Source organism: Lissotriton helveticus, chromosome 1_1 (genome assembly GCF_964261635.1).
Source record: "Lissotriton helveticus chromosome 1_1, aLisHel1.1, whole genome shotgun sequence".
NCBI lineage: Eukaryota > Metazoa > Chordata > Amphibia > Caudata > Salamandridae > Lissotriton > Lissotriton helveticus.
This window is the reverse complement of record NC_136057.1, coordinates 1,386,409,581-1,386,427,394: the sequence shown is the minus strand read 5'-3', so window position 1 is coordinate 1,386,427,394 and position 17,814 is coordinate 1,386,409,581. Positions and strand designations below refer to the sequence as shown.

Genomic DNA, 17,814 nt, shown 5'->3' with positions numbered 1-17,814 from the left:
AGCCATATAACAACGATCCGCCCCCTCTTCACCACACCTAGGGTATTTATTGATTGTACTCAGGGTAAGATGAACTTCATTGATATGATAAAAATGAACCTATTGAAAACGTACATTCCAGTATCCAATACCCACATCCAGTCACCTCTGCCTATTGATTGGTGCAGGTCTTCTGCTCATTTATCCAGAAGTGTGTCCAATGAGACATTATTATGACATGTCAATGACCCATATCATTGATTCTTAACATGTGGTCCGTAGACACTGGGGGTCCGCAACATCCACCCAGGGGGTCCGTGACTGTTAGACAATTAAATAATATTATTAGCTTAATTTATACACATAAAAGCAACATTTTAAAAAAGTACATTGCTCTGTAAAGTTGAAGGAATTAGAAATTGGAGGCTAAAAATTATGTTGATACCCTTACCCTGATTCATGGGAGCACGGTAAGTGCAGCGAAAGGAACCTAGTCTGGACCACTGGTGGCATTGGTATATGCCAACAAAAAGAGACCATGCATTTGTATCGAAAATACAAACTATTCTAGCATCCAGCATGTCACTTGCCTCTTCTCTTTTAGAAACAAAACACATTTTTTAAATGCTTAAACCAGATTAAAACTAAACTTTAGATTTTTTTTCTGTGTTTTAGTTTGTGAAGTAACAAAATATTTCATAAATTGAGTATTTTTTGATAAAAACTTCCTTTAGGATTTCTGTGTAGAGGTTTGAGTTTCAAATTATAGAAATGGCTTTGGTGGGAGTCCCTGGCATCAAGTAGTGATTTACTGGTGGTCAACCCGGAAGACTTAAGGTTAAGAACCGCTGCCCTGTGTATTAACATTATTGCCCTACAGCTGCTGTCTGATGGAGTATATATTGTTTGGAGCCCCTGAATGATTGGTTCACCACTTCTAGCCTCCCATGTGTCTTTCAAGGCTGCTACTACAGCCCAATATATCAGGCAATGCCCAGGAGGTGGCTCAAATCCATCCAAGAATTCCTAGTATACCAAGCCAGTAATTCCCCTAAACAGGCCTCCAGTACGTTCAATGTCGTGGTCTACGATCAATCTATATTTGCAACTCACCCTAGTTTCCCTTATGAACCTGCAAACAACTGAATGGTATGTCAGTTGTGTAAGGGACTCTATTTTGTCATTTTAACGCTCAATAATACCGTCCGGGAAAAGGTTGCACCTCATACTTTCCTGTTTAACACTTCAATACAGCGCTAAGCAATGAAAATGGGACTAGTTAACCTTTGCAATGAGTTTGCAACTTCATAGCACCAAGGGCCAGATGTACGACCATAGGCAATTGCGACTCGCAAATTGCGAGTCACAATTTGCGAGTCGCAATTGCCAATGTACAACAGTGTCTGAGACACTGTTTGTGATTCCCAATGGGGTCTCAAATTTTATGCCTCGTGCACATTATTGAGGCTATTAATTTCAACTCTGCACCAGAGCACACCCAATCACTATAACTATAATCCAACTAGTATGTCACACACAGATACGTCTGCATAGTAATGAGTCCTTTCAATAATGTAGTTCAAATTCCCAAGTTGTCAATCAAAGGAAGGGATCTGGTCACACTCTTCAATCAGATCTGTATGTTTTTATTGTCCAATCAGATAATTGTTGATACAACAGCAGCCGACGCACGTTTCGCCCACAGGGCTTTTTCAAGGCTTCGGGATATGAGCTGAATTCATATGTTCTCCTGTATTGTCCAAGTGCTAATTAAGTCTTGCGATGTAACAAATCCAATGATGAAAAAGGATAATTTATGGGTGATATCAATGTAATCACTGTATGATTCCCAAAATCGAGGTAATGGTCCTTTGTTTTTTTCCTCATTTACAACTGTTTTTACATCGTGTGTTTTTCAGCACCATTCTCTTATATGGTATCCCAGTGCCCGATCCTGATAAATCGTGCAGCTATGGGAAAACGTCTTCAAAAGTCTTCAAGTCTCCTTCGATGTAGGTCCATGTACCGCACTGGCATAAGTGAGCTTAGACTTGAAGACTTTTGAAGACTTTTTCCCATAGCTGCACGATTTATCAGGATCGGGCACTGGGATATCATATAAGAGAATGGTGCTGAAAAACACACGACGTAAAAACAGTTGTAAATTAGGAAAAAAAACAAAGGACCATTACCTCGATTTTAGGAACCATACAGTGATTACATTGATATCACCGATAAATTATCTTTTTCATCATTGGATTTGTTACATCGCAAGACTTAATTAGCACTTGGACAATACAGGAGAACATATGAATTCAGCTCATATCCCGAAGCCTTGAAAAAGCCCTGTGGGCGAAACGCACGTCGGCTGCTGTTGTATCAACAATTATCTGATTGGACAATAAAAACATACAGACCTGATTGAAGAGTGTGGCCAGATCCCTTCCTTTGATTGACAACTTGGGAATTTGAACTACATTATTGAAATGACTCATTACTATGCAGACGTATCTGTGTGTGACATACTAGTTGGATTATAGATATAGTGATTGAGTGTGCTCTGGTGCAGAGTTGAAATTAATAGACCAGGATTCTTAGAATCTTTGGGTGAAGTAACGCCTTAGTGGGTAGGTGATGGATACCGTAGTAAGCACCCCGTAGTGATCATATGTAAAACAAAGGAATTCTTTATTTTCATGCAAGTAAGTAGATGTGCGGATTGATTAGGGCAAACCCACATTTCTGTGTTTCACATTATTGAGGCTGTCGCAATTTGCAGCACCATTGGGAATAGCAGGCACTCCCAGGGATGGTGGCCTGATGGGGTCAGCAGACCTCCATGTCTGGGACTGCTTTTAAGTAAAGCAGTTTTTGCTATGTATTTAGAAAATGAAACATTTTATTTTCATTTTTTAAGGGCAGGTAGTGGTCCCTGGGAACACTGCCTGCTCTGAAAAAATGTTTGTGCACCCATTCACAAAGGGGAAGGGTTCCCCTGGGGACCCCTTCCCTTTTACGAATGGTTTACCACCCTCTTGAAGAGCGTGGTAAACTGCGAGTGTTTTGCGACTGGAATTGCGGTTGCAAAACATTCTTACATAGGGTTCAGAGTCGCTATTAGGAAGGGACACCCTTGGAACGCCCCTTCCTAATAGCGAGTCGCTAACCCTATTTTGCGAGTCGCTATTTAATTAGCGACTCGCAAAATAGGGTTAGTACATGGGCCACAGGTGTTTTGCATGCGCTAACGAGTCTAAAACCCATTTGCGCATGCAAAAATCCGTCGTACATCTGGCCCCAAGTGTGGCACTTATTTTAATAATAACGTTTGATCCATTTTAACTACATATCTTTTTTGTTGACATCTGCAAATTATGCAGCAGTTTGGGTAATATGTGACAAGTGCAGTATATCCACAATAGTTTGGAAAATGCCCCGAACTGTGTTTCATAAAACAGATTTAAGGTAGAGTTGCTCCATAATCTTGTGACATATTTTCCAACTTTTCCAAAGTGAGAGACTCAGACCTTATGAGGTCAAGGTTCCAATGGATATACGTTCCAGGTAGCAGACTCAAAAATATTAACTTTGGTTGGGTGAATACACAGGCTGACCAGGGACTGCTCTACCTATTCACTTCTGCACTCCCCACCATGCATAGAGATTAGGATGTAGCTACCAAGGTCAAACACCACACAGACCTCACCAGAGCATAACGCAGTCTTAAATTATCAGTCTTTGAATTGCCAGTTTGGAAGTAGGGTAACGCCTCACACTATTCAGGGTCGAACTGGAAACCAAAGTCAGCCCTGGTAAAAATATTCAAACACGCTCCCACTGCAGGAGGCCGTTACTAACCGGAATAGGACATTGGGGATTTATGGCAGCCCATCCAGTTCTGAAATCAGAATCCTGGCTTGCAACTGACTGGAAAATGCCAGAACTCTATAACCACAATATCATTTTTTCTAGTCTGTGGCTTTTATTTGACAATTTAATGCATTCTGGGAGTTGTAGTCTTCAGTTGCTTTCACTGACCCAAATGGACTAACCAACTTGATTACAATGATACGTAAAACAACATTCCAGTATAGGAAATATGGCGGCCTGGTGGCAATTTTAGGCGTGAAGGACCCAACCTGTGATATGAAAGAGCAGCCTCACAGTGGTGGTGGGATCGAGTGAGAGTAAAGGCACAGGATCCATACCAGCGTAGGGCTCACGGTTCAAACCCCAGGGGCCAGCGGCAGCTCAGCTCAGTATCATGTGACTCGGGCAATAGCTCACTTACTCTCCAACGGCCCCCCAGCGCCTGGATACCCTTCGGGGTGATACGTTTGCGCTTTATAAATGTGGAATTATTATTACCTTTCGTAGGGTAGGCCTGTCCTGCTGGCCCTCAACCAGTGTGGCGCTCAGTTTACTCCTCCAGTCTCTATGTTTCGGGGAATCAGGCTGAGTAAAAAAAAAGTGACATCAAGTTACAGAAAAAGCGTCATCCTTAACCACACCTCATACCACTGATCAACATTAGAAATACTCCAGGGACAGCAGTGACAGATGGGGCTGTGGTCGGATCAAGTAAGTCTTGTTAACAGGTAGTTAATAGTTTGCCTTTGTGAAGTGTTCATGAGGAATCCATCATGTCACCTCCATTTTACTACTAATGCATCTCAACATGGCCGCCATACTTTTTTAACACCAGCACTCCACAGCTGGACTGCTACATTCTTATCTGGTCTTGTCCTAGTAATGAACTACATCAGCATTTCTCAGTCCTGCTGTATTGGTAATGGACAGAGCCAGCCCTTCTAAGCTGAACGGCTACATTCATAATGGACAGTATCTGCACCTTTCAACTGGAATAGTAAGGGGCAGTACCGGCACTTCTCAACTGGGCTGATCCTTGTGCTGGACCACAGTGGTACCTGTGATCCAAACTGCTATGCAAGTAATGGACAGTGTCAGCACTTCTCAGATGGGCTGCAGTGCTGGTAATGGATAGCTCCAGCATTTTTCAGAGGATCTATGTTGCGAAATGGCCCTTGGGCATTGCTCAGAGTCCGTTATCCCACCATCTGCACTTCCAGTGCCAACATTCGTATGTTCCTCATTGACATTCTAGTCTCGAAGCAGCAGAATAGACACCGAGAGCCAGAGCCTCTCCTTTCACACTCACTCCAGAGATTCTTGTGACATCAACTGTATCAAAGGCAAGCACTCTGAACTATCCAGAACAGCTAAGAATCAGAGACACTCACCCTGCTATGTGTTTGTGGAAGGTCACGTGTGAACGAAGACAGATCTAGTAACACCCTCACAAGGGGTGTGGGTGCTCAGCACTGCCCCATGATGACTACGCACCCTGTACATGAAAGTAGATCCTCCACCAGCATACGCCAAAGGATGCATTACTGCTGACGCACAGTCTCTGCCTGCATTGTCATCTTCCTACAATTATGGCGGCACATTGCACCCACATATGGTGGTTACATGTATGGTTTTACTCCGCATCAGCGGGAATCTCCGATTGTTATTTAAACAGTGATCACCGGCATATAGGCCCATTCTCAGTGCTGCCCTAATCCTAACCTCAATGCTAACCCTAACAGTAATGTTAACCTTAAGGCTGTGCTAACGCCATCTCCATCTACAGCCATAATCTTAACCTCAGTACTTACACTAAACATAATGCTATGTCTTAATGCCTAAACCTACCCACACCCCAACTCAATCCCTAACTATAACTGTCATTTTAATCCTAATGCCTAGCCGTAACTCTCAAAACTAACCATATCCTAACTTAAACTTTACCCTTTAAACACTGAAATTAGTGCTTATACTTACTCTCAACCCACACACTAATTACCAGCACCTACATATGCACAAAACCGCAGAGTTTAACCCCAACCCTAAAAGTTACCTGAACTCCAGTCCTAAAACCACTTTCCATTACCACCCCTAAACTTCTTCCCACCCTTAATTCTAAAACTCCAATAGCCATCTGACCCAAATATGTTCTTCCCCTAACCCTAAACCCAACTAACCCTACATTCTCAACCTAACCCACTATTATTCCAGTAACCCTGTCCTAAACACTAACCCTAGTCCTGACCTAATAAATACATAAAAACACAAAACTATCCAACTTCAAGCCACCTGCCCATAAACCCCAAAACTCAAACCTACCACTGCAATTAAGCTAGCTTAAATATTTTTTCCTCTGCTTCTTGCACCTAAGCCTAAACTCCAAACCTAAATCTGAATCCTGAGTACACCCTAACCCCAATTCCTTAATCGAAGATCAAGTATTTTTTATTACTAAAACGTTCCCAAGGTGGACCATAATACATTTAGATCAATAAAAAACCTGCAGAGTACATTTACATCCCGATTAACATTACAATACCAATCACATGATTAATATAGATGTAAACAATTGTTAAAACACCTATATATCCTATGGCGATTGGTTATCGTGGATGGCAAACAAATCTAGTTTAAAGCCTCCTAAGCATTTTCTATATTGTTAAGTTTAAACATTTTCTTTTAAAAAATGTAATTCCGAAACTGATGTAAAGTTACACTGGCAATCTGTACATGATTAAGTTCTTGAACAGAATTAATACAATAAGGACAATTCTGGTTGCTTCCACACCTTTATCCATTTTTGCATTTAGCTGTAAGCTGTGAATGTGTAAATCAAGAAAGAATTTCCACAAGGAATGGTCTCTCAGCATTGAGAGTAATGTCTGTATAGTATTAAAAATAGTTAAGCCACTAATTGTTTTCAAATATTGTATGCGGGCACAATATAATTTGTCTGAGAGAAGACCCAGTTTCTTTATCCAAAATCTTAACAGATCCTTAACGTGGGATATATCCTATCAGCATTTAAAAAACTAATACTAAAGTTGAAAGAATGCAAGGAAAAGTCAAAACTTTTACTTAGCATATATCTGGAAGATATTAGTCTAAATCCCAAAAGTGGAACCCAAGTCCAAACATTTATCCCCAACACAAACCTTGGCCCCTAAAGCACTAATCCCATCAACTACAATTTGTCACTGTACAGTTTCATCAGTATGCAGCCAACCTTCCCTAATGATAATTCACCTCTCACCTTCTCAGACCCCCCAGTAGGCTTTGGGACTCCTTCCCGTTTTCTCCAGTCCACCTCACTGCCCTTCGATGACTTCTCGCTTGGCTGTGGAAGAAAGGGGCAGCTGTGAGAATATTGGTGTGTAAATGCATGCAATGTCAGACAGCAAAAAAGGCTCAAATGTATTCCTCATTTATATCCGTTACATAACCCAGGCACAAACTTACATAGGATTCTCTCACTGTGGCTGCAGTTCCATTTGTCACCAGAGAGAGCGTGGTGTTCTATCTCTGATACTTAACATAAAGAGATATGAGACGTTCATTGGCTCAAGTTCTATTTCAGGACACAGAGGCTCAGATTATACTTCTCTTCCTTTACTGCCAAATTTCACAGCAGTCAATTAAATGGCTTAATACAAAAAACTACATTTCCATACCAGCCAATTTGAAGAACAATCTCATTGTGTTTGGAGAGGGTGGGGACTTGAAGGGGGCAGAGCCCTGTGCTGAGAAGTACCAAGGAGGCACTTTTGAACCTCACTCCACCCCCAAACCTCCTCATCCCTTAAAAAAAGAAGCTTGCTGAGAATGGTGCAGATGTCCTGGGGTGTTTTCACACCCCTTAATGGACGTTGGCAGTTCAAAGCCTCGGAAAACGAGCTAGAAAACCACTATTAACAGTGGTTTTCAGTTCGATTTCCCTGCCACTGTGTGATATTGGCTGGTCACTGGGAGACCGTGTGATGGGAGTCAATGTTGTGTGTCACACGGTGAGTTGGAAGGTATGCATTTCCCATAAGTATTGAACTTTTCTCCCAAGGTCACATGAACCACTCAGATATTGGTGAACAACATAAATAGACAAGCAACCATTTTGAATCCACTGTCTTTGTGCGGTGCAGCCGAAGATAAAAGCCTTTCCTTTCCTTTCTATCTGTATTAGCTATATGGTTATTTTAGTGTGTATTGTATTACTTTATTCACTTGTATTGAAGATCTGTGCCAGTTCCTTTGCAGGTGTTTCGCATGAGCGCGGTCAATCAACCGGCTCCATTATTCTGTGGTGTGGGAGTAGGGAGTGTACTATTTTCATGCACATGCAGCTTGCGCAAGCCAACAGTGTGTCTTTCTTTTTTTTCAAAACCAGATTTTATTGACATTTCAGAAAGGGATTGCAAAAACATCCACAGCACTCCAGACACTGGAGAGGCTGTAAGCAAATAATCATGAATCACAGTTGCAGCAATCAGCACAAGAAGCAGGATAAGACAATGATATTAACCACCCGGATCCCCCACTCCAACCCCGTAACAACCCCCCACCCGGTTCCCACCCCCGCCCCGTTCACGATGGTCACCAGGATCTAAACAAAGCAATCTGTACAGAGATGTCAATGCACTCTCACTCTTGTCCCGGCACTTATGACAGCTGATCCGCCATTGTATCCTGCTGCGGCGGCGGCTCCAGCCACAGCCCCCTGTATTCTGCCCACCTCTTCCAGATTTTATAGTGTTTTCTGGGGCAGCCACGAGCTTCAAACACAGGGCGTTCTAGTCCCATGCAATAGTCCATGACCCATTTCCAGACCTCAATCGGGGGAGCTCCAGGGTCTTTCCAGGCACGGGCCACATCCCGCTTGGCAACTGTAAGGCCCAGGAGCAAGAGATATCTCTTATAGATGTTACCGCCCACTCGCTCCAAGACATGCAGAAGACCCATCTGCGACGTACGCGGGAGCTGCCAGCCCAGAACCTCATCCAAGCAGTCCCAAATACGCTTCCAATATCGTGCCATTGCCCCACAGGTCCACACAGTATGCAAGAACGTGCCCATTTCCCTACCACACCTCAGACAGTCAGGGGAAGCAATCAATCCAGCCCGCCACAGCCTCTCTCTCGTGTAGTACGCCCAGTGTAGGTATTTAAATTGGATAAAACGCATCCGTACGGTGACAGCCGCTTCCCTCGGAGCCGCAAGAGCCTCCCTCCATCCTTCCTCATCAATTTCACCAACGTCTCTCTCGGAGCCGCAAGAGCCTCCCTCCATCCTTCCTCATCAATTTCACCAACGTCTCTCTCCCATTTGGACCGTAGGCCATCTAGGGAGGACGCACAGTGGGTGACAAGGGATTGGTATATGCACGATATCTTCTTCTCCGTCAATTCTCCCATGAACAGTTTAGCCTCTATTGGACTGAATTCTGGCAGGGAGTCCAACCCCTCAAGGGCGGGGGAGATAGCATGGCGAAACTGCAGGTATTTGAAGAACTGGGTACTCGGCATATCGAACTCATCCCTCAACTCCTGGAAGGATTTAAGGGTCGTGCCCCTCATAACGTGCCCTAACGCCGAGATCCCTATCGAGTCCCAGCCGCGAAACCCCGACAGGGTCGACAAGGCCGGTAGGCGGCCATTCTGCCACAACGGGGTTTCCCCAGTCAGCCTATTCCACCACCCCATGCGACCAAGTGCCCGACGCCAGACCTGGAAGACAGTCTGTGTAACCACCGGAGCTTCTTCCTTTTCCCGGCTGAGTATAGTAGCGTGTGCAAGGTTTCGGGTTCCATTAGATATCTCTCCAGAGCATACGCCGGATCGCCCCGATCCCCATACCACCATTCGTTAAGTATCAAGAGATGGGACGCCTGATAGTAGGAGAGAATTTATTTATTTATTTATTTATTTTAACGACTTGTAGAGCGCCTGGTGACCCGAAGGCATCCCCGCGCTGTAATGATTTTGATATCCAGATGAGATGGAGGAGAAAAAAAAGAAGAAAAGAAGAGAAAGGGGGGGACGTTATTTCGGAAATAGAAGTGTTTTCAATTTTTTTCAAAAAATAAGATAGCTGGGTTCCAGTCTGAGGGTACGGGGGAGTGAGTTCCATCCAGTGGAAGCTTTCACAGAGAAGCGTCGGCCTCCAGTGCGTGTCTTTTTGAATTTGGGGATGTTGGCTAGATGTTCATTCTCGGACCGCAGGGATCTGGGAGCTATATAAGGAGTTACCAGGTCGCTGAGAATCGGAGGGCCAGCTCCATTAATCAGTTTGTAGGCCGTGCACATGGCTTTGAATTCCACCCTTTGACGCACCGGGAGCCAGTGCAGGGCTTTGATGGCAGGTTTAGCTGACACCATGGAGGGAAGGTTCATGAGTAGTCGGGCTGCAGCGTTCTGTGTTCGTTGTATTTTAGCCAAGGTGGCCTCAGGGGCACCCAGGTAAACCATGTTACTGTAGTCCAGCCGTGACAGTATTAGCCCTTGGACTAGGAGTTTTCTGGAGGTGGGCGGGAGTAGGGGAAGAATCTTGCGGGTGGTGCGCATAAGCCCAAAACAGGTTCCTGCAGTTTTGGCCGCTTGTGTTTTCATTGATAGCTCGGGTTCTAGCCAGACTCCTAGGGTCTTAATTTCTTTTTTCGGGGTGGGAATTTCCCCGAACACGTCTGGCCAGGCTGATGGGGGGATGGTCACCCATTGCTTTCCCATGATCATCACTTCGGTCTTCGACCCGTTTAATTTGAGTGAAGATTCACACATCCAGCCATAGGTTTTCGTAAGGCAATTTGCCAAATTGTCTGGGTGGTCGTCTAGTTGGGATAGGGAGACGACCAGCTGTGTGTCATCCGCATGTCCGAAGACGCCAGGCCACCGCAGTATGTAGAGAGGAAGCAGGTGCGAAGGGCCACACGCACCGCCCCCCCCAGCTCAGAGGAAACGGCCCAGTGCCGAATCGACTTGGCGGAACCATTGTGGCAAGATAGGATAGGGATGATTCTGCAGTTGGTAGAGCAGACGAGGGAGAGCGACCATCTTAAAGATGGCCGACCGGCCATATAGGTTCAAGGGCATGCGGGACCACGTCGTCATGTCGGACCTGACTCTGTCCCAAACCGGAACAATATTACGCTCCCACGATACTCCAGGGATGTCAGTCAGAAACACCCCCAGGTACTTAAGACCTCCTGTCGCCTTTTGTAGGGCTGACGCCCAGGCACCAAGAGCCCCCTCGCAGCCCAGGGTCCACAAAATAGACTTCCTCACATTGAGATTCAGCCCTGAGACTTCACCAAACACTCTCATAATCTCAAGAACTCTGGGGCCTGACCTGTCGAGGTCTGTAAGAAAGAACAGTACATCGTCCGCGTAGAGCGCAATGCGGTCTGACGGCCCAGCCTCCCATTCGAACCCCTTCATTTGTGCATCTATTCGCACCCATGCCGCAAGGGGTTCCATTGCGAGAGCGAATAGGTATGGCGAGAGCGGGCATCCCTGCCGGGTGCCTCGCCCGATGGGAAAGGCGTCAGAAATCGCACCCGCCACCCGCACGGACGCCGTCAGGTCGGTATACAGCAGTCGCACATACGAGAGGAATTGAGGGCCAAGATTCAAATGGGGTAGGAGTGCCTGTAAGTATGTCCAGCTCAGCGAGTCGAAGGCCCTATCGATGTCAGCCAACAGGAGCGCCGCCTGGGAGCCGGTGGCTTTCATCATCTCCAGAGCCACTTGGGCCCGCCTGATGTTGTGCCTAGTGGCCCTGTGGGGCATAAAACCAGCCTGGTCCGGGTGGACCAGAGCGGTAATGAGAGGCAGGAGGCGATTGGCAAGCGCCTTTGCCAGTATCTTCGCCTCGATGTTTAGGAGAGAGATAGGGCGGTATGATACATGCCTTTCTGGCGGTCTCCCCGGCTTGCAGAACACCACTATCTCGGCATGTCTCCAATCCGACGGCAGCTGACCTCGTTCCTTAGCAGCATCCAATGCCTTCTTGAAATGGGGCCCTAACTGGAGGTGATATTTCCGTAGAAACTCACACGGGAAGCCGTTCGGCCCAGGGGCCTTCCCGGCATTCAGCTCGCCCAACGCCTTGCTCAGTTCCTCCGCGGACAAAGGAAGCTCTAGACCATCACGCTCCTCGTCGGAGATCCCCCGCGGCGGGAGATCCGCCAGAAATTTGTCAACATCCTCCGCAGGAAGGGAGTCTCTGGGGGCGTGTTGCGCCTCGTAGTAGTGCGCAAAGCTGGCAGCCATGGCCCCTGGATCAGTTATAGGGGTCCCGGCCTCGTCTTTCAGCGCCGGCAGCGCCTGAGCCTGGAACGCGCCCTGGCACAGCCTATACATCATAGAGCTGGATGTGTCCCCCCACTGGTATATTCTACTCTGCGTTGCAAGCCATATATGGCGCGACTCCTCAAGCAATAGGGAAGCAGCATCATTCTGCGCCTGTAGGAGCCGCCGCGTATCCTCCTCTGCCCTCCGTCTCCGTAAACCGTGCCTCCAGAGTGCGGACGCGATCTTCCGCCTTCTCCAGTTCCTCCTTTCGAGTCCTACGGGCCCTCGCACACCAGGCTATGTCCACTCCTCTGAGTGTCGGCTTCATGGCCTCCCAGAGGGTCACCACGTCCGAGCCCGGCCCCTCATTCTCCTCCCAGTAGTGAGCAATCGCTTCACGCATGTGGGTCTGGTAGTCATCTCGTTGCAGATGCCAAGTAGAAAGGCGCCATCGAAACGGCTGTCGCCGTCTGTCAAGGAGGATATCAATTGTAACGGCGGAATGATCAGAAAGCCCCCGGGGCAGAATAGCGGTCAACGCCACCCTTCCGATGACGGCGCATGGGACGAACAAGTAGTCCAACCGCGAGAAGGAACGATGGACCGCAGACACATAAGTAAATTCCCTACTGCGTGGGTGTTGGCAGCGCCAGGCATCCATCCATCCATCCCATACCTCTCACCATATCACTCAGTTTCGTAGGGGCAGCCGCCAGCTGTCCGCCATCAGGCCTGTAGCGATCCGCAGACCCATCCATTACATCATTCCAGTCGCCGCCTATCACTGACAAGACGTCCGGCACCTCTGCCCAGACCGCAAACAGCTTCTCCGCCAGAGACCATTGCAAGGGGGGGGAGCATACACACTACCAAATACCACTTGTTCCTCGCCAATCATTCCTTTGATGAAGACATACCTGCCCATGGCATCAATCCACTGTGAGGAATGGGTATAGGAAACCCTTTGGTGGACCAAGACCTCCACCCCCTGAGATCACCGGGCAAACCCTGCATGGTACACCTGATGATAACCATATCGTTGTAGACTCAAAGTCTTCGTACCTACGAGATGAGTCTCTTGTAACAGTAGAACATCAGCCTTTTCCCTTTTCCCCTGTCGCAGTACAGCCCCTCTTTTGATTTTATCGAGCATACCCCTCACGTTCCAACTCACAATTCTCAGTGTAGCTCTGGGGAGCTCCGAGGCAGGACCCCTAGCCGCCATCAAATGTAAGGGGGCGAAACTGCCCGGGCGTAGGAGAGCGCAATTGCCCATATGACATAAATCGAACCTGGTGGACCATTGTGCGTGAACAAGTTACCCCTGTGGACCCAAACACTGCGCATCCCCCCTCCCCCAGCCCCCAGACCCAACCCCGACCCAACTCCCAGCAAACCGGCCTCCCCCCTCCCCTATACCTCAACAACATTGAAGTACCTGTCGCGGCGCAGGAGCGCCCTAGCCCCCAACGGGAGGTCAGCGGCCACCCACTCCAATGGATCCCCAAGAACCCCTCCCTCAACAGTCCCAACTACCCACCCAGCCAACAGACTCCCCCCCCCTAGCATCTCCCACTTAAGTAGGAGGCAAAGCCCCTGTAGAAGAGCTTCCTGAACCCCCCCACCGCCCCACACAGTCCCAATAATGATAAAGTATAGCAAGCAGCGATCATACAGTCGAGTAGCAAGCCGCAGTCCAAACGAACACAGGAAAACCATCTCCCAGCGGGAGCCTGTAATTATCGCAACCAGGTTCAGTCTCCTGAGGCACCTCCGTCCTTGCCAGAGTGGTCAGAGTCGGTGGGTGCGCCATCTCGCTTCCCACCACGTGAAGGGGAGCGTTTTCGCGACCTCGACCTCCTATTTCTCCTGCTCCTGGCGGTTGGATCCTCCCGCGCCGGCGATGGGCCCCTCGAGTGACCCGGGTTCAGTCCCGGCTGGGCATGCGGCCGGACCCTCACTGTCTCATCAGTCCATTTAAAGACGTCCTCCGGAGTATCAAAGAAGTGAGTTCGCGACTGAAATATTACCCGCAGGCGGGCCGGATAAAGGAGGGAGTATTGGATCTTCAGACCTCGTAGTTTCGCCTTGGCGGCAATGAACGAGTGACGTTGTTGTTGCACGATCTTGGTGTAATCCGGAAAGATCATTATCTTCTGGTTTTCAAATAGAAGAGAGTCTTTGGTCCTCGCCTCCCGTAGGATCCCTGTCGTGGAAATACAGAATCCTAGCAATCACCGGCCTGGGCCGCTCCCCCGCCGGCGGCTTCTGCCTCAGGGCTCTATGTGCGCGCTCAATCACAAAGCATCGTGACAGAACGTCTGGGGGAAGCCAGGACTCCAACCATTGGGACAAGAACAGTTCCATGTTTCCCTTCTCGCAGCCTTCCGGAAATCCCACGAAGCAAAGGTTGTTTCTGCGCGCCCGCCCTTCCGCATCTTCCACGCGGAGCGCAAGGCCTCTCTGGACATTTTCCATTGCCGCCATTTTCCGCTTCAGGGTCCCAACGTCGTCCTCCACCACCGATATCCTGGATTCCGCCTCAGTAATACGCACCACAGCGTTCCGCAGGTCCTGACGCAATAAGGTCACATCCACGCCGACTGCCCCAATCTTGGCGTCCAGCATGTCTCTGGACTGGGTAATCGCCGCCATAAGTGCTGCATTGTCAGGGCCCGGTCCGTGGCCTCCGCCCGAGGCACCAGGCGCCCCACTTGGCCCCGTAAACTTATCCAGGGTCCCCTGCTTGGCAGACCCGCTGCCACCCCCGCCTCTGGTCATGGTCGCCGTACACCTGGGTCCAACTGGTTCCGGAGTATCTGTAGATAGTCTCGGTGCCGACCCCCCGCACCTCCAAATGTAAGCAAGAGTACACCACACGAGGAACTCCAGGCACACAAGTCCTCCACGCTATCGTCGTCCGCTGCCAGGGGGGGGCATCGGGCTCCACGAGGCTGTCCCCAAGATTATGGTGCACCACGGCATTCCAGCCGGGCCCAGTCTCCGCTCAGTGATGGCCCCACTCCAGACCCTAGCCACAAGTGGGGGGCCCCGTGGATCCACACCAGGCCACGCAGCGATCCGCCACTAGCACCCAGCGGAGGAGCCCCCCTGCCCCACTGGCCAACTGTCTCGGGCACTCACCGGCGTTACTTGGGCCGGCCGCTGGTGTTCCTTGTTGCCACACAGAGTCACCGACTAATATGCTGTCTCACCAGGCGCCGCCACCGGGTCCACTCAGGATCGATCCCCACACTCGACCGAGGCAAGGGAGCACACCAGACTCCTGGGCAGGCGCTCGCCCCGGGGGGCACCGTGTCCCCAGCCGCTCCAGTCGACTCCTCAGCCACCAAAATGCTCCTGCCCTCGCGGCTGGGAGTCTCGAAACTCGAGGTCCCGGTCTCTCTGCCCCGTTGTAGGCCGCAGTGCCCTCCAGCCTTTCCCTCAGCTCAGGTCGGTGCTCCCACCACTGCGGGTAGGTCTGCGGATATGCCCACTGTTCCGACTCCAAGGGGGGCCGCAGGCCCTGGAGAAATGTTGGCCCAGCCGGCCGGCGCGGAGACCCTCCGACCGGGAGGTGTCAAAATCGAGGTCCCGGCTCCCCCTCAAGGACTAGGCCGCAAACTGCCGCTGCTGCTGTCGTGACTGCAAAGAATCCGGGAGCACCGAAAAGTGCACCGGACAACACCTCCTGCCCTCCGCCACGATCACCGCAGGTGTGGGCTACGAAGCAGGTTCAGGAGCCAGGATAAATTGCTGGATAACGGTCGGGCCGGTGGGAGCTCTAGCAAGCTGCGTCCACCATCGTTGCCCGCTAAGTCACGCCAACAGTGTGTCTTTCTAATGTACGAGATGCCGGTCATCTGTGGCTGCCTGATTGGGTCGAAATGCTTAGTTCTGTCATCATGGGGGCCAATCTTTCCAGCGCATCAGTACTGCGCTATTCTTCTGTGACACAGAGGGTGTGTCCCCCAGTTCAAGCCCTCATTGATTAGACGCAGGTTAGTAATAATTACATAGGGTCTGCCAGGTGCTCCCTGCACACTTCAATGGCGGTTGTCTGGCTGGGTCTAGCCCTGCAACTCACATAAGAGGCCACCTACGGCTTACTTCCAACCTGACATGGAAGACCATGATGGATTTCTAGGAGAACCTGCATATTCAGTGAAAGGGTCCTTCAGCCTTTCACCAAGCAACTCCAAGGATATACGCAACAGGCTTCACGAGCTGAGACTCACGTGAGTCAGCATCAAAATGATGGAGGACCTAGTTACTCAAAAGACTAGAATGACCAACGAAAATGGGCTCATTCTGAAGCACTAGAAAAATTGACAGAGGTCTATCGCAGGGATCATACTTATGGGCTATACTTCCCATAATCTTTTAAGACATCAGGAGGTCGTGGAGGAGACAAGGACCCGTATTCTGACTATTCCTCCGTTTCCAGTTCATCTAATGGAGATGTGGCCCCTGGTTCCAGTAAGTGGAAGCACAAATCAGGGTTTGCAAACACAGGAGATGGGTCCTAAGGTCTTGGATTTTGATCCAAATTATATCATTCACTCTAAGTCAACCAAATGGGTCCCTCTGCCCAAGGTGGCCAATTACATTCAAACCATGATGCGTAAGGGATTTGAAAAAGATATCTGCGCCGCCCTCAGGGAGGAATGTCCCTGCCCCTCCCTATCGGGCAAAGTCACAGACAACCCAGAAGTGGACCCTAGCATGGTGACATTCATGAAAAATGGACTCAAAGGACCCCAAGAAAGGGCTCAATAGAACTTGGCCCAATTGCGAAGATAAGGTGTTAGATCCGGTGCATCCCTTAATCAAAATCCTGGAACTGGCGTATCGAGCCAAGGATACAGTGGAACCTGTGGACGCAGGAGACACCTTGGCGAGATGAGCACAACAAGCCATCTGCCTTCTAGGGAACACCTATTGTGCAATTTCAACGGAACAGAGGAGGTCCATCCTTCTTTGGATCAACCCCAAACTTAACAACCCAGTGAGCATCGAAGCTGGTCCAGCTGCTAAAGGCCTCCAATTTGGAGAACCCTTTGTCAAGGACATCAGCAAATTTGTTTCCACATTTAGTGCCCTTGATAAGGCCCAGCTCTCTCTGAGAAAAGTATTTCATGGGGGTCTTTTTTGAAAGTCCCAGTGCTACAGAGGTCAAGAGTGTGGTTGCGGTGTTACCCAAGGATCTCAGAAGGGATACAGCCTTTTTGGCAGAGTTAGATGGCATGAGTCAGCCAGAGGCACCAACTTCTTTCCATTCAGAAATCAGACTGGTAGAGGATGCTTCCAAAGGGGCGAATAAAAGAACTCCTCTTCCAGGGCAGAACTCCGCTTTACAGGTGAGAGTGATTCCTCCAGGGGAAGTGGTTTTAGAGGATTCACATTTATTATTTTCTACGCAACCGGGAGACCATTTCTCAAATTCATAGGTTCTCAAGCAGAGGTCTTCAAACTTTTTGATGTTGAGAACCCCTTGTCAAAAAATGTTAGATGTAAGGACCCCCCCCTGACAAAAAATTTAGAACCTGGAACTCATCATCATCGACAACCATAAACGTCCCCAATTCCCACTGCAAATCATTGTTACCGTGGGGAAATAATATTAAACAGTGTTTAGCAAACTAAAGGTCAGTGAGCATGGGGGCATGGTCAGAGGTGTAGCTAA

The 17,814-nt window shown here is 48.8% G+C and overlaps 1 protein-coding gene across 1 annotated transcript in view; it reads right to left on the bottom strand.

Moving 5' to 3' along the window:
* LOC144764098 (uncharacterized) overlaps positions 1–17,814 on the bottom strand; it is a 115,074-nt gene that overhangs the window by 43,448 nt on the left and 53,812 nt on the right. Inside the window, exons 7-8 of the mRNA XM_078650267.1 lie at positions 7,103–7,186; positions 4,348–4,434 (exon numbers count right to left, since the gene is read on the bottom strand). Of these exons, the coding sequence (XP_078506393.1) occupies positions 4,348–4,434; positions 7,103–7,186 (171 nt within the window). The remainder of the gene's footprint in view (positions 1–4,347; positions 4,435–7,102; positions 7,187–17,814) is intronic.